At 50.2% G+C, this 25,219-nt stretch overlaps 1 protein-coding gene across 1 annotated transcript in view; it reads left to right on the top strand.

Annotated features, from left to right (window-relative positions):
• Positions 1-21,470: 21,470 nt before the first annotated feature.
• Positions 21,471-25,219, top strand: part of Mroh5 (maestro heat like repeat family member 5) — a gene marked incomplete at its 5' end in the record, with an annotated part of 55,415 nt that continues 51,666 nt past the window's right edge. The window contains 3 exons of the mRNA XM_028773272.1: positions 21,471-21,666; positions 22,514-22,659; positions 23,495-23,623. Coding sequence (XP_028629105.1) covers positions 21,471-21,666; positions 22,514-22,659; positions 23,495-23,623 — 471 coding nt within the window. The remainder of the gene's footprint in view (positions 21,667-22,513; positions 22,660-23,494; positions 23,624-25,219) is intronic.

Raw genomic sequence — 25,219 nt, forward strand, 5'->3', positions numbered from 1 at the left:
CCTGGCCTTGTTTGAGGCCTTATGATGGTTAACTTTGCCAACTTCTCACAGCCTGAAACCACCTAGAAAGGAAGTCGCAATGACAGATTGCCCACATTGTATTGGTCTGTGACTTGTATGACATGAGGGAGGCTTGTCTGAGTCAGGTTCATTGATGTGGAAAACCCTGCCCACTATAGACAGCTCCATTCCCTACGAAAACCTAGCCCACTGTAAGCAGCTCCATTCCCTAGGCAAGGGGCCTGACTCTATAAGAGTGGAGAACTGAGTTGGGCTCAAGTAAACAAGCAGTCTTTCTGCTCTTGACTATGGATATAATGTGACTAGTCATTTTAAGTTCCTGCCTTGACTCTGTACAATAATGGACTGTAACCTAGAATTGTTTGGGGGAAATAAACCCTTTCTCCCCTAAGTTGCTTGTTTAGGGTGTCAGGATATTTTATCGCAGCAGCAGAAATGAAACTAGGTCATGCCTCATATATTTATGATCCAGACATCATGAGACTTGGAAGGCAGACAGCTGGAGGCAGCATCAGTGATAGAAAGGAGGGGCCAAGAGTCCCAGAAGATGGAGCACAAGGAGAAATATGCCAGGGCCCATAGCAAAAACAATTCTGTGAGTGCCCTCGACTGTTTAACAAGACGAACAGGGGAAGCTGAGGTCAGGAAGGGCTGCACAGGCCTTCCTACCACCATACCCTCATCTGAGCGCTCCGAGAGACAGAATCTACCTTCACAGCCTCAACACCACTTGGTGCACGCAGATGTCTGGTCAGGCTTTATGCAAATGGTAGAGACCCTGGTCTGTAGTTATTTGGGACAGAATGTTCCCTGGGAGTAGAGGGGAAGATGGGAGATTTAGCAGGAGCTGGCTACAGGGCCACACCCTTGAACTTCTTGGCTATGGCTCAGCTCCCATCACCCTTTCTGACCTTTCCCACTATAGACAGGCCTCTAGAGAGGAAGTGATTAAGCGCCTGGCTTCCTGTCCCTGGGAGCACAGCTCTGAGGCATGCCCAATATTTCCCAACTTTCCTGACAAAGGAACTCACTTGGGTGGCACAGACCAGCTGGTGTGTGACACTGCTTGGAACATGAGAACACATTCACCATGGAGACACATTTGAGTTCCTCCTGCAGCCATTAAACATGTGGCTGTCCTTTTTGAGACAGTTCTCGGAAGCTGGTAGCCTGTGGCCAGGGAGATGGTGAAGGTAGATAGCGTGTCAGTTGAGCTAGCATGGTGGGGAGGCCAATTTGAGGGCACAACCAGCAAGCTGGCAGAGCAGGGCTTTCCTGACAACCCTGAGCCCAGGGAGCAAACCTTCCCTGAAGCTTGCGTTACTGGCCATTCCAATGACCTGACCACTCAGTCCATTCTGTGGTTGAAGCTCACCTGAGCTCAGTCTCTTCAGCCTGGTGGAACACCTGTTGGGACCTTTGACTCTTGCTGCCACTCCCTGGGATTGCCTAGCCTTTGCCTATCCAGTCTCCTCTGCCTTCAACTTCCTTCCCTACCTATAAGGCAGGCTCTTCCTTTCCCTTTCTTAGCTAAAGCGTCACCCCCTCCAAGAGGCTTTCACACGCTGCTTGAGATAGAGTTTGTACCATTATTTCTTGTGCCGCCATCTTGCATCTTGTTTAATTTCCTATTTGATAACTCATTCGGGAGTCTCGGTGCCCTGTATTCCCAGATTGGACCAAGGTTTTGTCTCTGAGCTCTCAACCACACGCTTTTGAAAACTACTTTGAAAAAAATTTCTTCCGGGCGCACGCCTTTAATCCCAGCACTTGGGAGGCAGAGACAGGCAGATTTCTGAGTTCGAGGCCAGCCTGGTCTACAGAGTGAGTTCCAGGACAGCCAGGGCTATACAGAGAAACCCGGTCTCGAAAAAAACAAAACAAAACGAAAATAAATTTCTAGGAAGGTGAGGTTAAAAACACAAAAGGCCCAACCCCCAAATTTTCATTAATATACCAAAGTCATAAAATGACCCCATCTCTGCTGTGAGAGAGGAGCGTGTCCTCCATCCCCACAGGGCAAGCCGACCTGGGGGACTTAGTGGCCTGGAGACTCCTCACAACGAAGAGGCAGTGAACCTCCTGTCCCTGGGAGCATGGCTTTGAGGAATGCCTCATAACAGGCTTGGGGGGGGGGGGGCATGGTTGTTTGGTTTTTTTTGTTTTTTTGGTTTTTGGTTTTTTTTTTTTTTTTTTTTTTTGTTTTTTTGTTTGTTTTTTTTTTTTTGCAGAGACCTGAGGAGACCGGCCTCCAGTTGCCCACAGTGTGATCTGCCTTACTGCCATGGCCCTTCCTTGCTCAGCTGGCTTCCCTCATACCCTGCCTGTGTTTGGAGGATAACGTCCACATGGAAGGGTTGCTTTTAAGGAGCCTAAACAGCTCACATACCATATGGACAGACAAACATTAGCACAGTCAAGATGGATGCTGCCTCACTAGGAATCACATGCAGAATAGTGTTCCAATGATGCTGTTGAACATCTCTGTAGAGTTAAAGAGATGCCTGAGGTGAGAGGGAGCCTAAAGCAGAGGCTGGAGTTCAGGCCAGTGCAGTGGAAGAGAGGGAGGAAGGGAGCCCCTCCTCTGTAGCACTTAACTGTCTTTGGTGCTGTGCTGTGTCCTCCTCCTCCTCCTCCTCCTCCTCCTCCTCCTCCTCCTCCTCCTCCTCCTCCTCCTCCTTCTCTTCCTCCTCCTGCACCGCTTCTCCACCACATCCCCTAAAGTGAACATTCCATCTAAGTTGTTCTGCCAAGACTTGGAATTTTTTTCTCTCCCAGCACTGGGAAATTATAAATAACTCCTGTATTAGAAGAAACAAACAAAAACAGAAGCAAACTCTCTGAGCCCAGATGCCCTTGCGTGGGAACGGGCCTCCAGCCCACCAGCCCCTCTACACCAGGAACCCAAAGCCCCCAAGCAGGATGGAGCCTGGTCCTTTCACTAAAGGCCACTGGGCCTTACTGCTTGATATCACATGATTTAGAGAAGTCACCAGGGCTAAGCAGTCCTTTCCTTGCTGCCCACCTACTGTCAATACAGACTTCTGTCTGAAATTCGCAACCTAGATAAAGACAAGCTGGAAGCCCAGGTCACATGTGCCACATTCCAGGAAATCCTCTCAGATTTTCAAGGGAGAAGCAGACAGCATCCTTCTAGGAGGGGACAGAGAGGGGGGCAGGCTGGAGGCTGTCAGAACTCCTTCCTGACACTGCCTATCCCATATTTTCCGCGCTTACACTCTACCCCTGTGCATCCCTAGCGGCTGCCATAGAAACCAGAGACGCTGTGGCCCTTGGAGTGAGGCACAAGGATGGTCAGCATGCAGCTACTCCTTGGAGGCCAGGCAGTTCACACCAGGTGAGGTCGTGTAACTTTCCATCCTGGCACTGAGCAAGAAAGATAACTGGGGAGTGGAGTCCTGATCTCCCACCTTCCCCGGGATCATCTCATTCTCACAGCCTGCCGGGGTCACCTTTTCCACCTGACTCTCAGACTCACTAGACGGTTGAGATGGTGCAGGCATCGTGTCCCGCGCCCCCTCCCCGGCTTCCCTGGCGCACGGTGCAGGGCGAGGCCGGACGCGGGGACCGGAGAGGCAGAGGCTTTATTCGCTGTCGCGGGCGAGGGTACGCCAAGCAGGACGGCCGGCTTCGGGAGGGAAGGCGGCGGCGGGCGCCAGCAGCACCAAGCCGGGTGGCCGGCCGGCGCCCGCGTAGCTCAGCGCCAGGCGCTCCAGGCGCCGCTTGCGCTCGGCCGCCTGCGCCGTGGCGTGCAGGGGTCGCAGCAGCGCGGGGGGTGGCGCGCCGGGGCCGCGCAGCAGGAAGTCGAAGCCCGCGCGGTCCCGCGGATCGTAGAAGAGCGGCCCGGTGGCCGGGTCCGGGCCTGGAGGCCAAGCGAAAGGGAAAGGCAGCGTGAAGTCCTCGGTGAGCACCCGGATAGCGAAGTCGTCCTCTTTGCCCAAAGCGCGGTAGGCGCGCCCGATGCCGCGGAAATGCGCCTCCCAGAGCTGCGCGTCGCCGCCGTAGATGTCGGGGAAGCGCGGCGCGGGGGGCGCAGCCGGACCTGCGGCGGGCGCGACAGTCAGCGGGGGCGCCCCACGCTTGTCCCCGACGCGGGGAGTCTGGGGAACATGGAAGGAGAGGCCGCTTGGCCAGAAGAAACAGGTGAGGGCCACTGGGGAATGAGAACTGGGCCCCCTCTCAACACCGAAGGGGAGCCTGCCTCCATCCCTGACCCCTTTCCTGCCTCCTTGTCACCTCTCCCTCCAAAGGGGAAGTTGTCCACTTTCCTGAGAGGCAGCATCAGCAGACTGTGGAGGCCTGCAAGGTCCTCAGAGTATGAAAAAGTCAGGCCGCTGGGCAGAAAGTTCAAGATGGGGAGGAGACTAGTTTAGCCAGGAAGCTCGGGATAGTAGGATTCACCCAGCAGGTGGCGGCAAGCAGCAGTTGGGGCAGGAGGTGTTTGAGTCAACAAAAACCAGGCTGATACAGCAGACTATGGGCCGGGCCTGGGGTCTTCAGCTTGGGTCCCATGGGGAGGAAGTAAAGGTAAGGAGAGTGGAGCTCTCAGGTGGAGATACAGGGTGCAGGAACCTGGTATGACTGCAGATGCTGCTCCCCAAGATGGGGACCAGTCCCAGTCTCAGGCTGGAAAAAAAAATCTGTGAGTTCCTACAATGCAATGGGGGAGGGGGAGTCAACATTCCATTTTTACTACAGGCAAAGGTCTAAGGACAGGAAAGTCAAGCGGGAGGGCTGCGATAAACCCCCACAGTGCCACACCCATGCCCAGGGGCCTCTGTTATCATTCTTACATAGTGCACTTACTGAGCACCAGCTGTGTGCAGTCGGGCTCTGGGCTATGTACTGTCTGTAGCCATGTGCCAGACAGGAAAGCCCATTCTTCCACCTTCATAAATAAACAAATGCAAATGCGTTCTTGAGTCAGAAGCTTGGACAGGACGAGGGGTGTTATACCAGGAGGAGAGAAGAACTGAAGGAGACCCACCTAGCCCAGTGGGGAGAGCCAGGCCTGCAGATGTTTGAGATGCACAGGCAGGACCTGCAGGGCCACACCCTCAGTCTACAGCTCAGAGGATCAATGAAGTCCCTGCCCCATCCCTGCAGCCTATCCTGTTTCCCCGCCTGCCTTCGAAGTCCCTGTCTTATTACTCAGTACCAGGGTGGGGTGCAGCCACAGAAGGGTCTGTGGGAATTCCTCTGAGGTGCTGGTAGAGACAAGCTTTGAAGAAGAGAGGGCTGCAGTGGGTCCTGGGAGAGGAGACAGTGACCCCATCACAGCCCTGGGCATGGACAGGGTGGTTTTATCAGACTGCAGCTGTTCCAGGTAAGTACAGTAGGGAGAGCAGCAGGGAAACTAGTCGATTAGTGGCAGCTGCCTCTGGTCCAGGTGAAGCCGCTGGGGCCAAGACAGCAGTGAGAAAAGCCCTGCTTCTGAAGATGTCTTAAGGCTAGTTAATGTGGAGCACTGTGGAGGAGGGAAACCTAAGGCCACCGCTTGCTAGATAGAGAAGGGCAAAGCTGAAAGAGAAGCAATGGAAGCCAGAGAATGGAGAGTTTGACTTGGGACGGGTTGGGTTGAAGCCTTCAGATGGGCCCGTGGAGGGCACAGCTGGCCAAAGGAGTGGATGAAATCATCTGGGGAGGGAGGGAGGAGGAGGGAGAGGGAGGAGGGGAGGGAGGGAAGAGAAGAAGGGAAGAAGAAGGGAGGAGAGAGAGAGGAGGGGAGGAGAGGACGGAGAGGGGAGGGCAGGGAGGGGAAGGGGGAGAAGATCCAGAGCCAAGCCTGGGGCCATCTGTCCTTGCCAGGTCAGAGAAAAGAGAAGCCAGTGAGGAGACTAAAGAGAAGACAGTGATGTAGCAGCAGAGTGGGAGACTCTGGAAGCAGATCGGGCTGAGTCACGTGCTGCCAGCAGGTCACACCAAATGAGGCCTGAGAGCTGGCCTCAGACTTTGCGTCCTGGAGGACATCGGTGCCCTTGACCTGAGGTGCTTCGGGAAAGTACAGAAATTAAGCCCGATTAGAACAGGTTCAAGAGCAAGTGGGAGAGAAAGATTTGGAGGCGGCAAGGATAAGTAGCCTTCCGGCGGAGCTTTGTTATAACTGAGGAGCAGAGAAATCAGGCAGTCGCCACTAGGGAAGTGAGGATGAGAGAGGGAGCAGAGAGCCTCCCGCCTCTGTGGTAATGGCCGAGGAAAGCGAATGCTTCTGCCTGAGGCAGAGGGTGACTTGAGTGTGGTTGCATCAGAGAGAAGGGTGGGCATCTGGCCTTAGCTGGGAGTGAACAAGGTAGACAGAGTCAGACATCAGTGTGTGGGAGCAAGTACCTGAGTCCTACGATGGCTTCAGTGCCATGGACACAGTGTCATGGGGAGGGACTCATAGCCTCTGGGGCACAGAGAGAAGGCACCTGGCTGTTGCTAAGAGAGAGACCAGGCAACCAAGAAAGTAGTCAGGGGCCTGGCCTGCTGGAGGCACCCTTCAGGCAGCTGTTAAGAAAAGGGGGTGAAGACCTGGTTCTTCCAGTCCACAGGACAGAAGACAATGGAGGGGGTACCATTGGGGTGAGGGGGTGCCAATCAAGGACAGGAGAAAGAGAAGGCTGGCTGGGAGTGTAGGGAGAGGGCTAAAAACAGAGGGTGTGGGTGTATCTCCCCCAAGTAGGGCAGGAGCTTCTTCAAGGGAACAGACCAGAGAAGAATCCTAAGATGGATGTAGGAAAGCTGTAGTCACCATGCTGACCAGGCCTTGACCAAGCTTGAACTAGATGAAGCCAAAGGCCTGAGAAGGGAAGAAGTCAGCAGGATGATAGGAAAACAGTCAGTGAACAGAGAGGGTGGTGTCCCCACTGGGGTGAAGGGCTGGTGTCCTAGAGAGTATTAAGGAGGTGTGGCCAGAACAAAGAAGGTCCTGTCTGCCCTCCCTCAGGAGGGCTCTCAGGGCAAAGGGTGGGGGAGGGCAGGAAGGAATTCAGAGGAGAAGACTGATGCCCTCCACTGGCTGGGCCCCACCCCCACTGTCTGGAAGATAGCTGAAGTGCTGCTCCCTGTTCCCACAGCCTCAGAACCACCCCCCCACACACGCACACACACACACACACACACACACACTTCTTATAAGTCATCTATCTTCCCCACGTGTCTCACCTGGAGTGGTGACAGGGGGCGGGGCCAGACCAGTGGGGCTGAGGTCCCCAGAACAAGGGGAAGCCATGTCAGAAGCTAGAGTCTCACTTCTGTTTACTTGGCTGCCCAGGAGACTGGGAGGATCCTTCTGGAAGACAGAACCTTGCATTTAAAGGGGCCCCATCTGGCAGGGGGTGGGGGCAGGGCTCATGAGAGTCCGAAGGTACCTTGGTATCCTGTCTTGTCTCAGATCAATCTGGTATTCACATGCCAGTCTGTGCCCATGGGGTTCTCCTCAGCCACGATACCCTGCCATGGGCACTGCAGGGGTGTTTCCAGAGCCCGGGGGCCATCATCAACTCCTCTCTTCAGCAACTCTAGTAGAGCCCAGACTTGAGCCAGACTAAGACTCCTGCTTCAGGAAGCCTCTGGAGACTTGTGTCCTCCCCTACTCCTCCTCCCCATGGATACAGCATCAGTAGAGGGATCAAGGATGTGGGGCTGACAAGGTAAGACTCTCCAGCCGGAACCGCTGTGGGTAGCAGTGCTCCCTGAAGTCAGGAGCACTGAGCATTGTGGCATAGCAACCCTGTGGTGCCACCCAAGCACTCATGGTCCAGGAACCAACCATAATCCCTGAGAGAGGCTGGGAGGTATCACTCTCCTCCATACATGCCTGCAGGCTATAAGAAGGTCCAGGAAGCAAGACAACCTCAGAAGAAGTGGGTATCCATGCTTGTAGTTGGGTCTGGGGCTTGGAAGAGAGAAGACCCATCCTCTAACCATCATGTGAGCAAGCTCACTCAGGGGCAATTTGTTACAGACACACTGACTGATACAGCATTGCTGCAGTGGGAGAATGGGGACAGCTTCATGGAAGAGTAGCCTATCCACCACTGCCACCCGCATCTTGCATTTCACATCTGCTGTCTCCTGCCTTGTATCCTCTGCAGGGCAAGCACCATCTTGTCCCACAGGTATCTCTTTGTCCCCTTTCAAGAGGCCCTTCTGGTCTGCTCCATATCTCCTAGCCCACAGAGCCTTCAAGGGAAGTCACCTGTCTGAATTAGTCCTTCCCTTGACTTCTGTGACCTCATGCATCCTGGGAAGGAGCGTGTCTTGCTCTAGGCAGCCCACACTAAGACCACTCCCTTTCAATTCCATTCAGTCATAGTGAAAGGGCTGAAGTCCCTCCCAGTCCCCAAACAGCCACAGCCAGGCTGTTGATATCATGATTTCCCTGACTCTTAGGGAATGCTGGTTCCTGGCCACCCATGACACTCCACCCCAACAGAGCTTTGGTTCTGTTTCCTAAGCACCCTCAGTGCTACATCAGTGTGCCACCCTGCCCATCTCCCACAGTCTTGGACAAGTAGCCTTCATTCTTCCCCATCCCTGCCAGCCACCGCTCCCTGTGGCTGGGAGCCAACCGTGTGGTGGGAATGAGGGCAGCCATATTGCCTGCCATGGTAGCTCTTTTCACTTAATACAGTGTCTTCGGGGGCATCCACACATGCAAGGCATCTGCTTTCCTTCTTGTTAAAGGCTGGGTGGTATCCCCTGGGTGCCTCCTCACGTGCCTCCATCCATTCAATCGTAGATGGACACAGGCCGCTCCCACACCCTGGCCTTGTGGCGACAGCTGCAAACAAGGAGTGACAGACACATCCTGAGATCCTAATCTTGATGGGTTTGGATGTGTGCCCAGAAGGGTGATTACTAGATCATATGGCAGTGCTATTTTTAATTTTCTGAGGAACCTCCATACTGTTTTCTTTGCTGGCTGTACCTTGTCACACTTCACCCACCAGGCAGGAGGGTTCCCCTCCCCCACACCCCCAAGTCTTGCTCTTCAATAGTCTATCCTGACAGGTAAGAACTGACAGCTTGCCGTGGGTGGTTCTGACCGCACGGCCTGGGTTTCTAGTGATGGAGTCACCTGTTCGTGTACCTGATGGTCAGGTGTCTGTCCACTCTGGAGAATGTCACCCCAGTCCTGCCCTCCTTTCATTGGGGTTTCTCTGTTGATGACTTCAGTGTTTTCTTTTACTGTTGGGCTGTAACACCTTGTCATACATTAGAGAAATATTGCCATTATCTTCCCCTGGCTGGGGCATGCGCAGGGCAGAGGGGGAGAACTGCCTTTCATTTTACTGTTTCTCCTGTGCTTTGCTGAAGTTTTTTGATTGGACATCATCTTTTCCATCTGTCTCCACCTTCTTCCCCTGGACTTTTGGTTTCATAGCCAGAGGGACCAATATCAAGCCTCCTGTCCCCTAGGTTTTCTTATAAAGGTCTTGCAGTTAATTCCCACCCCGAGGTTGATGTCTCCAGAGGGTGTGAGTTGGTCAGAGGGACTGCACTGTGGTGCCGAGGAGAAGGGAGCAGACCCATGCCTGGATCCTCCGTCATCAATGCAGTTCCTCCATTCTCACCCACCAGACCCAGCAGTTCAAGGATCTACCCCTCTAGAACTCAGAAACCAAGCCTGATTTCTCAGAGGCCACAAAGAGCTAGGACGGTGCACTGGATTTCCTTAGGAAAGGGGCAAATTCCAGGGGTGGGGGGACCTGCATCACTGGAACACTGGGGGCTGGGAAAGGCAGAGGATGGGCCTGAGAGCAGCCAGGGCCTCCCCTGAAGTGGGTCAGGCTTCTCTGCTAGGAAAGCCAGTATGCAAGGGTTTAGTAGTGAAGCCCAAGAGAAAACCACCACCCACGTCTACCCTGAGGAGGTAAGATACTGGACTCCCAGCCTGTAATACCCCACTGCTGGTCCTAGGATCAGGGAGGGTGCTATAAGGAAGCAGCTCCCTACAAAGACTCCAGGCAGGCTCAGTAGAGTCCAGTCCTCACATCCCCTCCTCATCCCCCCCCCCCCCGCCCACCCCTCACCGCAGCCTTCTGATCACAGTCCTGTCTGTGGCCACAGCGCCACCTACTGGCTAAATGGGAGAGCCAGGCAGGTGACACACTGGATCAAGACTGAAAGGCTAGTGCCCTGGAAAGAGGGTGCCAGATCCCTAGGAGGCCTCATCCCACACTGGACTTGTTTAGTGGCCTGAGTTTCCATCCTGCTTCTGCCACCGACAGCTGTGTGACCAATGTATGGCCCCCTCTGAATTTCATCCCAGACTGGGACAGTGGGCACATCTGACCTCTGGGTGGCATGAGGCAGAAGTGGCCCACACCTGGCAGGGTACCTATGTCTGGCAGATGTTTGGTGGTGCTACAGGCAGACCAGTACAAGCACGGTATAGCCGGGAGCACTGCTAAACTCAGGTTCTCGTGCATACCATGGATGCCTGTGACTCATGCAAAGTCACCATTACAGTTTCTCGCCCACACAGGTATAGTGTACAGCTAAGAAATGGTCTTAGCATCAGGACAGTAGCATAGCTACAAACCCAGGAAGGGATACATATGGAGACTCAAGATAATCTGTGTAAGCTTCCTGTGGCTTTATTTAGCAACCAACACAAAATTCCTAAAAATTCAGGAATCACTCAGAGCCTACCTGACTGGCTCCCACACACCCTTGCTCAATGGCACTAAGCAAAAAAATTGGTTATCAGGGCCCTAGGGGCCACCACACACTCACAGAAGCCACAGAACCAGCTATGCTGTGACCTGCCTCGTGAACGGATAGGTAAGGAGGTATCAGCCTCCCTAAACGAACTGGGGTTTCAATTCTGCCCCTCAGAGGGAACACATGGCCTAAGGGCTCATGGGTATCAGGAAGTCTGAGTGACAAGATCAAGATGTGAACCAACAAGAAGACAGCTAAGGGTCTCTTTCTGGCTGCAGACAATACCTTCTTAGAGTGTCCTTGCACAGTGAGGGCCTGTGGGCCTCATTCACTTGGTTACCATTTTCTGCCGTTCCTCTTAGGCAGGGAAACTGAGCCAGAGCAGTCATGGGACTTCAGGGCAGTGTCAATGCTGCTTATAGCAGACTCTGGAGCCAAGGTGATCAGTCCTCAGTCTCCAGGGCCTCCGCTGTGAAGAGCCAGGCCCTCAGCCTCCAGACTTCCCCCAGACTAGTAGCCTTTGCAGATGTTGTCCACACAGTCTCATATGATGTCAGGGTTGGATTCAGCTCTGTGGTGACCCAGACACCTGATGGGTCACACCTGGCTCTTCCCTCCATCTTCCTCAGGTGCCGCAGCCCTGAGACTTGTCTTCCCATTCCACAAGAGCAGACCTCAAACCCCGTGGTGTCTACACACACTGTCCCTCAGTCCTTCTCAGGTCCTCAGCCTAACACCCCAACTTACAAGGCAGTTGCACTGCTCCACCTTGAGGCCTGTCTTCCTGCTTTGCCTCCCACACTTTGTGGGTGTGGGGAGTCCCAGGAATGTCCAAGGTGAATGCTATGACATTCAGCAGCATCCACCAGGATTAGCATTGTTGCCATCTCTCACAGATGATTGTTAGACTGGGATGGTGGTCACCATTTGGCACCAGAACCAAGATGCCCCAAGTCTGCCCAGGCACCGTACTGGAGTACCCTATCCTCTCATCAAGCCTCAGAGCGGTTCATGAGGAGCTCAGATGTGCTCCCGTTTCACAGGAGTGGAGACTGAGGCACAGAGAGGTTGAATGACTGACACTGAGTCATAAGGTCAATAAATGAGAAGGCTGAATTTGGTGTGGGGCAATTTTCCCTTACCCTCTACTTGGAGCCTCAAGCTGGCCTCAGTCCAGGAGCTGTGCCTGAGAGAGGGTGTGTTCTGGGCATGTCTGCGCAATAGCACCCAGACAGGAGAGCATAGCATCTCATGTGTTCAGCTGGATCCCTCAAGAGCAGTTACAGCCTAGCCTAGGCCCAACTATCACCACAGGGTCCTGGACTCTTATAACAGATGGTCCACTCATCCACAAGGCACAGAGAGTGTTGGAGGTTTGAGGAACGAAGAGACAGACATGAAGCAGCCTTCTTGGGGACACATGTCCTCAATGCATGTGTAGACCCAAGCACACCTCCTCAGCCTACAATCCTCAGACAATGCTGGCACCACAACACTGTCTCTAGAAGAGTGCTGTGGACACTGGAGCCATTATGACCTCAGGATGAGGTCAGGGCTAGTCAGGGCACCAGAGAAGGGACAATACCCAGGACAGCGCTAAGCCCGTTGGTGAGGATAAACTGGCAACTGGGACCTGTGGGTGTCCTGCTCTGAATCTCAACATGGATGGGCAGCATTCCAACAGGTCACACAGCCGCAGCCCAATTGATAGGCCCTCATCAGCCATGTCCCACAACCCCAGGTCAGTTCAGCCCTGGAAGACACGGGAGAGCCAGAGGCCACCCAGCCCACGGGCACCTGGCTTTTTCACCTTCCAGGGCAGCGACACACCTTGTTGGAGGGCACATCCTGGGATGGGCATGCTGGCGCAGTGTCTAGGGGGATCACCTCCAAGAGCAGGCTAAGAGGGACTTGGGTGGGTACATGCTGTTGCTGCCCTCAGTGTGAAAGGAGTGGTGGTGGAGCTGGATCAGGAAGGGAGAGGACAGAAACTGCTCATGAGGACCAGAGATGAAGATGGGCAAGGGTCATGACGCTGTGAGCCAGAAAATGGACAGCTGGACAGACAGGGATGGGCTGCTGCCTACTTCTGTGCCAGCTTCTTCAGGGCAAAGTGGGAAGGACACAATAGCTTGTGTTTTTACAGATTTGACCCCAAGAAGAGGAGGCACTGCTGTTCACTCACCTCACATACACAGGTACACATGTGTACATGCAGACTCACACATGTACAAATGTATGTACATTCATGTATATATGTACACACACATACACACATGTATACATATGCACGTACACACACACATATATATATGATATATATACATCATGTGTGCACACATAAGAACATATACATATGCACACAAACGAGGTACCTACAGGGTAGCCTTGCCCACAGGCCACAGCCTCAGCCTAGCCTTCCAGGTCTGCTGCTTAAGTTGACTTCTTCTGCCACATGGTCCCACATATCTTGCTCCTGCCCACAATGTCCACAGCTCCCTTGTGTGGTCGCTCCCCACCCCCCTCCGTGTCCCGTCTCATCGCATGTGATGATCCCCTCGAGGGGAAGTTGAGAGCAATAGTTGTGACAAACTTTTCTTTGTGCTCAGGGCCCAGCTCCTAGATGGCAACTTTATGATGACACGGTCCGCTCTGTACAGTGACAGAGCACCAAGAACTGGGCCTCTCCCACCATCCTTGTCCCCTCCAGTTTCAGAGCAGAATTTCCAAATGTGATGACTTCTGAGAAGAGCCAGATCCTGGCTCACTGACAGCCACCCTCCAACTGAGCATTCACATGGAACATCCTCCTGTGGAGGCACTAACCCTGTGCTTGGGCCCCGTCCTCAGGACCCATCTTAACCCCAATCATTTGGAAGTTCCGACCTCCAAGGTTACATGGTGTAGTAAAGCTTTCACCTGAGCTCTGGAGCAAGGAGAGAATTCTGTCCATAGCAGGGCAGCAGCCATAGCCAAGGCCATCCCTCTGCCCAGCTTTAGAACAGTTTCTCCCCAGGTTTGTCCCCAGGACCAGGGAAACAATCCCACCCACCCACCCAAGGGCATCCTGCTAGATCCAGAAGGGGAAGCGGGAGGCATACGAGCCCAAGATGTCTGCTGGAGTGCTCTCAGACACCGTGCATGCTAGCTGGGTTAATATTCTGAAGCCTATATTTATTACAGGGCTTCATCCAAAGATTCAAGAGGGGCTGGGGTTGTCTTGGAGATGAGAACTGGTAGGATACTGTCAGTTATACCTCACAAGCTGAGAAGTGGTAGAAAATTATGTAGAGTGAGGGTCAGGCTCAAGTCTCAGACAAGTTTGTCAAGATGACACCTAAGTAAGACTTGAAAGAAGTGCACAGCTAGGAGCTAGAGAGACGGTTCAGCATTTAAGAGGGTACACTGCTCTTGCAAAGTCTGATTCTCAAGCACCCACATCAGGGGACTCACATCTTTTGTAACTTCAGCTCCAATGAAAGGAATCTGATGCCTTTTTCTGGCCTCTGCAGGCACGTGTGTGTGTGTGTGTGTGTGTGTGTGTTCATTTAAGTTAAAAAATGAGGAACCAAAAGAGCAATAATGAGGAAGAGTGGGGTGACCTCCAGATATAAAGGAGCAGCTAGTGCAAATATCCTGCGGTTATAGCTTGCCTGGTGGTTTAGAAACAGAGCTTACTGGACTAGGGTGGAATGAGCAGGAAGCAGGATGAAATGAGATCCAACAGGGTGGGTTCCCTTCTGAAATCTGGATTTTGTTTTTCCCCATTTCCTGTACAGGCTTATATATGATAGAATTCACCGGTTTGAACGTGTCGTAGACCACAAATAAGACAAGAAACAGCTCAGTCTCCAATTTCCCACACAGCATGGTAGTGAGCAAGCTTCCAGTCACACTCAGTCCAGGAGCCACCAACCAGTGTTACCTTTTCCATAATGCCAGGAAAATAACGAGGAGTGTAGCCTCGGGGTCTGGCTTTTCTCACATGTCGTACTGTGTTTCTGATGTCTTGTGTCATTATCGATCTGTTTTTACCGGACTTCTGGGGGTGTGCTACGGCTTTTTTAGAAAGCACATTTGCACGCTTTGCCGTTTTCGCTGTTGTAAGTCAAGCACTATTAAACATTTGTGCAGGGATTTGTGTGTGACTCAAGTGAACACACACAGCTGGGGTACCCGCTTTGCGTTCAACTTCACCCAACTTTTTTCCCCAAGTGTTGAGAGTGTAACATTCCCCACCCGACACTGCAGACTTCCGGTTTCCACACACCCATGGCTTTTGAGGTATCCGGGTTTCCCGTTATTATTTTAGGGACACATGGAGCTTTCCCTGCCATGGCTTTGGTTGTTGGTGGTGGTGGATTTTTTGTTTTGTTTTTCTGTTTGCTGTTTTGTTTTGTGTCCTTCAGAGGGACAGTATGGCTCAGTCCATCCCCTGTTCTGCCGTCTGCTGCTCTCCACAGGTGGCTGTCTCATCAACTGTTCTGCCTGTGTTTTGGTCAGTTTTTTTGTGTGTGGGTTTGGCTCAGAGTTCTTGAGCTATCTGGGACTCACTCCTCTGTTACCGGTGTGATTGCTTCCAGGCCCTTCGGCTCCATCTTTCCTTCTGGATACCCTTCATGTATTCTGTTTCTATTAAATCAAGTATCTATATTTTTCTTTTGTGGTTGGGTAATGCTTTTGTCATATCTAAGAAATCTTTGTCACTCAAGGTCATGAAAGCATTTTTCCTATTTTCTTCTAGAACATTCAAGAAGTGTTCAGCCTTTTAACTCCATGCTGTTTTGTATTATTTTATGCATGTATTTAAAATATAGACAGCGGGTGCTTTGTGAACGTCTGTCCCAGTGTTTCACTATATGTAATATGCTGACACATCTGGCCTGCCTTTCCTATTGGAACTGCTTTTGCATATCCGTCAAAACTCATTTGCCCCCATCTGGGGAAGTTGTTCAATGGTTGGTGCACTTGTCTAGCAAGCATGAGGACTAGAATTTGGATCTTCAGAAACCCATGGGTATGCTGGATGGTCATGGCATCCTGCCTGTAATTCCAGCCTCCGAAGAAATGTCTTTGTTGAGAAATTATCTTGTTAATCGACCCTGCCCTCTGCAGGCAGTACCATCCCCACAGTAGAATGTTTAATGGATGTCATGAAGATACTCTTGCCTCATTCTTAATTGGGAAGGAAAGAGTCTGGCTTCCATGGTTAAATGCTATAGGAGCTGAGGGTGGGGTTAGGAGCTGGGAGAGGAGTTATGTTCTTGTGGTCCATTAGAGACAGCTCCTCTAATTCCCATTTCTGTTGGGATTTTGTTGTTGCATTTTTCAAACACGTTCTCTGTGTCTGTTGATTGAGACTTTATTCTCAGTCTGTTGGTATGGGAAGTTACATTGAATTCCTTGCATTCTCAAGAGGAGCCCCACCTGGAGATGACAGGTGAGTTGTTCCCTATATTTTTAAGAAAGCTTGTGTCATTAGAGGAAGTGTATGAGCCTGTAGTCTCCTTTTTGGCAAGTTCACTGATGATCAGGTGTGGTGGTGCACAACTTTGATCTCAGCACTCAAGAAGCAGATGCAGGTGGATCTTGTGAGTTCTGGGTCCCAGGCCTACACAGTGAGACTCTGTCAGGAAGACAAGATGGGAAGAATGGGCTTGAGTATCTCACAGGATGAGTTGGACTGTATTATCTCTTCTGGTTTCTTGATAAATGTCAGTATTATTTCTCCCCCAAATGCTGTGTAAAAAGTAAGGGGCTGGTAGGCCTGAAGTGTTCGCTTTAGGACATTCCAATACAAAATAATTTTTACCATATATGAGCTTTGTTATTTGCCTCTAGAATGAGTGTTAGCATTTTATGTCCTTAAGTGTCTGTCAAATCTGTTTACATTGCATTCTAGCTTAAGTAAAGTTATGCATTCTATTCCTGTATCATCCTACAAACACCTAAAGATGTATAGTTAGGCACCACTCTATTTTAAATTAATCATTTGTGTCTTATCGTTTTTGCTTTTTGTGCTCCAATAAACCCACAAGGGATTTGTCAATGAATTTGGCTTTTCAAAGAACTGGTATCGGGCTTCGTTGGTTTTCTCTATTTGTTTGGGAAGAAGGGGTTCATTTTTATTTTGAAAATTTTGTTCATACAGCACATTTTGATAACATTCTTTTTCCTCCCCTAACTCCTTCCTGATCCTCCCCACTTTGGTTTGTTACTGTTTCTTTGCTTGTTTCTGATTACTTATTATGGTCAGTTCTCTCCTTCCACCCTGTGAGTCTTGGGGATTGATCTCAGGTCATCTGGCCTGATTAAAATATTCTCACCACTCGGGTGCCTCACCAACCTTCTAGTTCTTGTTGTTTTCTTTCCTTAGGCTTAATATGTTGTTTTATTTTTACAGGTAGAATCCTAGTCCCTGGAGATTTGTTTATTTTTTGTGTATGAGTGTTTTGTCTGTGCACTGCATGCATGCCGGGTCCCCACAGAGTTCAGAAGAGGGTGTCAGATACCCCTGAAACTGGAGTTATGGACAGTTGTGAGCCAACATTGTCAGTCCTAGGAATCCAACCTGGCTCTTCTGTGCGAACAAGTGCTCTTAGTATCTGAGCTGTCACTTCCGCAACTGTTTTGTTGTTTTGTTTTTAAGACAGGATCTCACTATGTAGCCCAGGCTAACCATGAAATCATAATTCCCCTGCCTCAGCCTTGTGAGTATGGATTACAGCTGGGCCGTGCCACTCGAAGCAGGAATACAGTTCACGCAGGACACACAGACCTGATCTCTCTTCCTTCGTTTTGGCAGTCTTTGCTGCTAGGTGGCAGTGTTTGAATCACTTGCATTCCGTGTGACTGTTGATATAACTTGGTGTTCTTGACCTGTGTCCTTCATTGTCTTTTTGCAGTTCTGATTTTGTGTTGATGTCCTTCTTTGTCATCACTTAGGTATTTATAGTACGCAGTACAGCCTTTGAGTTGTGTCACATCACTTACCGTGCCAAAGCTGTCAACACATCATTACGATTCTCCCCTGATCTTACACTGATGTTACATATTTTAATTCTGCATGTGTTACAAGCCCACAATGCATTAGTTCACAGTAAATATTTTAAATGAGCAGAGACCTTTTCTACTCGGCTGCATATTTAAGCCTCTCCAGTGTTCTTTATTCTATTTCCATACGTGGATCTGTCAGTCTCCTGCCTCAGAGGCTGGAGATGAGGGGTGAACTCCTCTAACATTGTCTGTGGTCTGGGTCTCTGGGGATGAATTCATGGGGGAGGGGCACACTGTGAAAAGTGCCATATCTTACCTGAAGGTTTCAAAGATATTTTCTTGGACAGAGTCTTCTAGATAGCTGAGGTCCCTCCCCCTCCCTTCTGCTCTTCTGTTTTGCATGGTTCTAACAGGGACACTGCTGCCCTTATTTCCTTTACTATATCACTGTTGCCCTTCGTGGGTTTTTGTTTTGTTTTGTTTTTCTTGCCTTTGGTTTCAGGTGGCATTTTCCTTTTTTTTTTTTTCTTTTTTTTCTTTTTTTTTTCTTTTTTTTTTTTTTTTGGTTTTTTTTTCGAGACAGGGTTTCTCTGTATATCCCTGGCTGTCCTGGAACTCACTCTGTAGACCAGGCTGGCCTCAAACTCAGAAATCCGCCTGCCTCTGCCTTCCAAGTGCTGGGATTAAAGTCATGCACCACCACCGCCTGGCGCCTTTTTTTTTTCTTTTTTTTTTTTGTTAGGTGGCATTTTCCTGATGCCACTTGGTGTGTTCTCCATGTCTCTTTGCTCACGGCTCATTGAGTGTCCTAGATGTGTAGATCTGTATCAAACCTGGAATGTAGTAAGAGATTGTAAGTTGCCCCCACAACTTGAAAACTTGTCCAGTCTGCTTGTGTTTTCATTTTCAGATTTTTGCTGTTTGCCACTTTCTCCTTCCTAGGTGTAGAGCCTGCTGCTGGAGCCACCCGCTGGAGTCTTCATCTGAAACCTGATTCTCATCCTTTTTATGTCTTCCCTTTTTTTCCTTAGCATCCTTACGTCTCATTCTACCATGTTGAATATACCTGTTTCAGTGACCTTGCCTACTGACTTTGTGACTCCTGCATTGGTATGCATCTGTTTGTTTGTGACAGGATTTCACAGTGTAGCCCTGGCTAGCCCAGAACTTGCTCTGTAGACCAATCTTGCTGAGAGGTCCTCCCACCTCAGCCTCCCTAACACTGGGTGTACCTCATACTTGGATTTCCATATTGATTATGGCCCATTAATCTTCTCCTTGTGGACTGTTGCTTACTATGTTACATTTCTGGTAAATTTCAAGTGACTGCCAGTGACCATGAACTAGACCTCGGTCAGTAAGATGCAGTTCTTGCACACATAAAGATTCTTCAACTCAGCCGGGCAGTGGTGGCGCACACCTTTAATTCCAGCACTTGGGAGGCAGAGGCAGGTGGATTTCTGAGTTCAAGGCCAGCCTGGTCTACAGAGTGAGTTCCAGGACAGCCAGGGCTACACAGAGAAACCCTGTCTCTACAAACAAAGCAAAAACAAAAAAACAAAAACAAAGATTCTTCAACTCTGTCTGGAATATGGACTGTTAAAACAGCTGGTCCCTTCAAGCCTTGCTTTTTAGGGCTTTGACAGGGAGAGCAAGAGCATCCTTGTTTGGGTGAATTTTTCCCTGTAATTGATGCAACTCCTTAAAGACTTCATTGTAGAGATGTAGGGAATGCTTCCTAGCCCTGCATCAGCTCCAAAGCTTGTTTCCTCTGCTCCTAACCCTTCGCGCACCAAGGTTAGATGAAGATGGGGTTGCAGGGGACTCTGGAGACCTTCAGAGGTCCTCCTGGGCCTCCTACCCTCAAACACTGATCACTGAGGTCTCCCCACCCTACCACCTCCAGGTCAGCAGCACACAAACATCACAGGCTTTCCTGGTCTCCACTGGGAACTAGGTTGTGTCTCAGCAACCAGCTTTCATAGCCAGAAGCTCACCCTGTAGATTTCCATTTCTCAGGGATCATTGTCCTGTACTGATGTTGTCTACTGGCGACCATGATTTTCTATATCTTCTGCCAGGCAAGAAAGAAATCTGGTCCTGGTGCCTCCATGATGGATGCACAGGTGGCAGGGATCAGAGACATGGTATGGCAAGTGTCACATGTGAAACAATAAATAAAACATTTAGAGACTGCTACCTTCTAGTATAACCATGATGGCTGCCTTTTAATACACTCATGATGGCTGTTTTATAATATGCCTCGTGATCTTGTTTAGTCTGCAGGCATGGTTATCCTTCTCACTTATTCTAGAACAGGCCTTCCCCATAGGAAGTGTGTGGAACTGAGAATTACATATGAACTAGCAGATGGCAGTCAGAAGCAGGGAACAGAAGCCAATATGGAGGCACACAGGAACTAGATTTGGGCAGCATCCAAAGCCAGAGGCCCTTTTCTAGACTGGCCCTTTATGGTAACTGCCAGTCTAGGGAGATAATTTGTACCCTTTTACAAAACATAAAGCCCCGAATTATCTGTGTTCTTGCTGCTACTCCTCCTGCAGATCTGCCCACATACATGCAGACCCCTCAAGGCATATCTGGGTAGGCAGGATATTACCTATGCCACTCTGGAAACCCTGGCTATCCACGTCGATATGAGAGAGAGCGCCAGGATGAGCCACCCTGAGCCCTTCTGACTCTTAGTGTGTCTTTCTGTCTTCCTGCTGGACCAAGCCCCCTACTCCAGACCTTAAACTTCTCCATTCATAAGAATCTTTTGCCTATGAAACTTTTACAAGACCTCAGGGATACAGATGTATACAATAGGCATACAAGCCAAACATCCCCAAAGACAGGTATATACAACAGGCAAGCAAGTCAAACATGGGCTGATCTGCCGGGCAGTGGTGGCACATGCCTTTAATCCCAGCACTTGGGAGGCAGAGGCAGGTGGATTTCTGAGTTCGAGGCCAGCCTGGTCTACAGAGTGAGTTCCAGGACAGCCAGAACTACACAGAGAAACCCTGTCTCGAAAAACCAAAAAAAAAAAGAAAAATGAAAAAAAAAATGGGCTGATCATAAAACCACAAAGCATTTTCTCTTAGTCAATTATTTGGTATGTAGGATCTTACCATTTATTAAAGATGAAAGCAAATTAGTTACTAATGAGATGGATGTGCTTGTTTGTATAACACAATACAGTCCAAAGTTACACTAATTTGATATTTACATGCTGAGCAATGCTGGCAGAGAACTATTCAAAGTTTGTTTTCGATGATACTGTGTGTGGTGCAGAATGCATGGGTGGTATGTTCAGGACCCGGGCTGTGGTGAAGTCACACAGCACAGCTCAGGCAAACACTTTCAGAGAAATATCTTCAATTCACAGTATGTTTGATTTTGAATTTGGTTTTGGTGTTGCATGCTCAGAAATATTTTACTGTTATCAAATGTTTAAAGCTCCATACATGCAGTTACATGACCCTATGTGGGGTCAGACCCAGTCTAAGATGCTTTGACTTATTCAACAGTGTCCTAGAGCCTCAAGGTAACCACATACACATGCATGCACACACACACACTCACATGTGCACACACACATTCACACACATGCACACACATACACACACACACACTCACACTTACTTCAGGCTTACCAGACCACTAAACAGAAGGACAGACACATAGAGGGACATTGCAGAGGCTGATCCAGAGTAAACCACATGCCATGTGCCCTGCAGTTGACCATACATAGGTGCACATGATGCTTACACACACGGAACTTGCTCCATTTCAGAATCTTCTCCCACGTTTCTGTTCCTACGAAGGAGTCGTCGACATGTACCCAGGAACTTCAAGACCATGCCTCCTGGGACAGAGAGACCCACACTACCACCATGCTGCTGTGCAGATCCAAGAGTAGCCAGACTCCCCTAGAACACCAGTTATTTATGGAGGAGGCCTACAACTCAGGTGAGGGTAGCCTGGACAACAGGTCCCACCCAGTCCCTCCACCGGAAGTAATCCTGAGGACAAGGGGTAGAAGGAGCGCCTCCCTGGGACTCTGTGTATCACAAAGGCTGCAGACATGCACAGCTGTCTGTGAGCCCCCTGGCTTGTTCTTGCCTCCTGAAGCACCAACAAAATAAATGAAAAATGACCTCTCCTCCTCCTCCTAGCCATGCCTTCTCACCAACCACACTACTTTATACCTCAGAGCTTCAGCTTAGCCATGAACCTCTCTTTCTGGAATGCTTTCCTCCTCGTTCCAATGCCATAGGGTATCAGGTGATGAGACAGACCGTTGAGGGGAAAAAACAAAGAATTTGTGTATGGAAGGATAAAGTGATGATTTTTGGGTGGATTTATGATTATATGGTTGGATATATTGCTAAATGGATCAAAATATGTATTACTAGATAGTAGTTATCTAGGTGTAGGAGTGGGTGGATTTCAGAGTATCTGAGTAAATGGGTGGTTAAATAAATATGAAATGAACAAACATGAGATAACGCGCCACACCCCCCCCCCCCCCCCCCCCCCCCCCCCCCCCCCGCCGGGTGGGTGGGTGGGTGGGTGGATAGATGGGTGAATGAATAGAGGGAACTATGAATGAGAATATGCCGATGAGAATGTATTCCTGCTCCGTCCCATCTTAAACCCCATGAGAGACCACGTAGAAAGCAAGAACATCAGACAACTTCCCAATGTGTCGGCCTCTCACTTTCATTATGTTTGCCCCTCCTTACCCACCCAATCCTCTGCCACAATATCACCTCCCAAAGTCCTGTCACCCTCACATCCTTCCTGTCATCCTTAGCCGTCTGCTTCAAGATGCTCCGAGACATAGGCACCTCAGACCTTCTCCAAATCAAGTACATCACCAAGAAGATAAAGAAGATGGCTCAGAAGTCTCCCAACCTGGTGATGGAAACTATCCATGACTACTTCAAAAACAACCCAGAGGTGGTATTGCTTAGGCCCCTGGAGCAGGCATGGGAGCATAGGGGAGCACTGGATCTCAAGCTGGACTCAAACCCTGAACCCTACATGGGAAAGTTGCATCATTCTGGCACACACGCACACACAAAAAAATCAATCTTCTTGCATACCAGTAGACTAAATAAGGAGGAAGGGAAGTGTATCCACTTCCCCTTACTATGTTCAGAGCACACTCATGAGGTAGAGGTTATGACTCTCACAGATGGAGAACTATGGCTTGGGGAAGAGGAGGATTTGCCTAAGGTCACAGAACCAGTAAATGGTAGGATCTGGTGGGTGAATGTGTGGGTTGGGGGGTGAGCAAATGGATGGATGATGGCTTGAAGGGCAGATGGGTGGATATAGTGGATATAGAGTTAGGTGGATAGATTGGTGGGTAGATAGCTATAGTGACTGATGGAAAGGTGGGTTGATACAAGGAGGGAAGGAGGGGGTGTGGGTACTGAATAAATATGGTGATGGAAGCATTCATTTGTGAATACTTGAATGCGCAAATGCATTAATGCATGGATGGGGAAAACCTGCCCATGTGTTGATGAAGAGATGACCTCACTTCAAAGGTGGAGCTTTTAAATCCACAGCAGTTCCCTGAGGACAGACAAGCTGTTCCTTCTCCTCCAGTCTGTAGGCTATGTACAAGGTTAGCACCTGGCAGGTGTCTCCTAAGAATTGACAAATGTATGTGCCCACGTGTGCTCCCTCCCCCAGCCTCCTTTAATGTCCTCCCAGTAGGGTCCTCCTCAGCATCCCCTGTCGCTGTCAGACACCATGGCCTCTATCTAGCCTCTGTCCTCCACAGATTTCCTGCCGACACAGATTCCGGCTGTTCCAGGTCCTGGTGGCAGTCATTGGAGCCCTTGATGTCTTGGAGGAGACCTGGCAAAAGTGTTTCATGCAGCTGGCCCTGGAGCACATGACCAAGTCCACGGTAGGCCTCCCACCAACAACATACAGGCTGGTTCCCCAAGGGCTTCCAAACGCCTGCGGTTCCAAACCGTGTAGGTACGGGTTCCCGAGCTCTCCCATCCACATTTTTTTCTGTATGTTCTTGTCCTTGAAATGGCCTCTTCAGCAGACCCATCTCATGTAGGACCCTGCTAGACTCATCTGCAAAAGCCAACCATCTGGCTGCAGCCCCACTCCCCCTCAGAATGTCTCTTCCTACCCAGCCCTTTCCCGATGCTCATACACCAGCATCTGGAAGAGCTGTTGCCAGCCTCACCCACTCCTCAGACCCCAACCCCGCTTCAGTTCCTGCCTCTTGAGACCAGCTTGATAGAGACATACAAGCTTGGAACTCAGCTGCCCCAGCCCACCAAATTCTGGTATGAACCAGAAATATCAATGGCCCCCTACATTCTGTAGGCCATAATGGGGGTCTGACACAGGTGGTTTTCTCCAGATCTACTGACTACTTTAAACACATAGCACAAATGGTGTTCAGAGAACAGTGACTGTCACCAAAGTGTACCACAGTCCAAGCTACAGCCTTCTACGAGTGAGACCAGGCTTATTCCTCTGTCCATATCACACTGACTAGCTCAGAAGGTTAATGTCATGAGGAAAAGGTTTGTAATAACATACTCGCTGCCACATCCAAATCATGGCCCAGCACAATGCCATCCAGGGGAAACCATCCCAACAGAAGGGCAGGAGGCAGACAGAGGTTCTGAGAAACTCTGAGTATGGTAAGTAACTAGATAGAAATTGTCCCCAGGCCACTGATGATGAGACACAGGTTGGACTGGGACCATGGCTGCAGAGTTATAATCTAACACCCAGCAAGATGGGAAGAACTTTGGCTCACTGGGTGTTTTGCACAGCCCTGAGATCAGCCAGCTAACCAGGTGGTTATTATTACAGGAAGAGATGTGTCCACCCCCCTCCAAGAGGTTCTTATGCCCCAGTTTTACAGAAAGAGGGATGGGGGCTCACAGAGTTCGGGGGAACTTTATCAGTCCAGGTGATAGAGAACAGACTTGATGAACTGCCTGGCTTTCGGGGAAGTCTGAACAGCCTTGATGTGGACTGTAGAGGAAAAAGAAAGCAAAGACTGTGTCCACCTAATTCCTGTTTTCAAGGTTGTTTTTTCCCCATCATTGTGAAGTATATTGAATTCATTGAGAAACTGTACAGCAGACGCCATCTCTAACAGTGAGTGTCTGTCATACCAGCACATGAGAAGCTGAGGCAGGAGGATCACCATGACTCTGCGGCAAACCTGGACCATACAGTGTGTTCCAGGCCAGCCTCAGCTACAGAGTAAGGCCCTGTCTCAAGAAATTGAAGAAAAACAAACAAGCCAACAAAACAGTTACACACACAGGCACCGCTGCAGGCTTTTTGCAGTAGTGCCCTAGAACAGGGAACGCAGCTAGAGGTGAAGGCTACAGGTCAGCCTGGGGCATCATCTCCCTGGAGTGGACAGGGACCCTTCCTAGGCTTTCTGACACAGAGCTGGGGTTTGGTAAGCTGAGTGTGGGCATGGTGAGGGGGCTAGAGCTGCTCAGCTTTTCAGCCTCTG

The sequence above is a fragment of the Grammomys surdaster genome, unplaced genomic scaffold (genome assembly GCF_004785775.1).
Source record: "Grammomys surdaster isolate TR1022 unplaced genomic scaffold, NIH_TR_1.0 224, whole genome shotgun sequence".
Taxonomy (NCBI): domain Eukaryota; kingdom Metazoa; phylum Chordata; class Mammalia; order Rodentia; family Muridae; genus Grammomys; species Grammomys surdaster.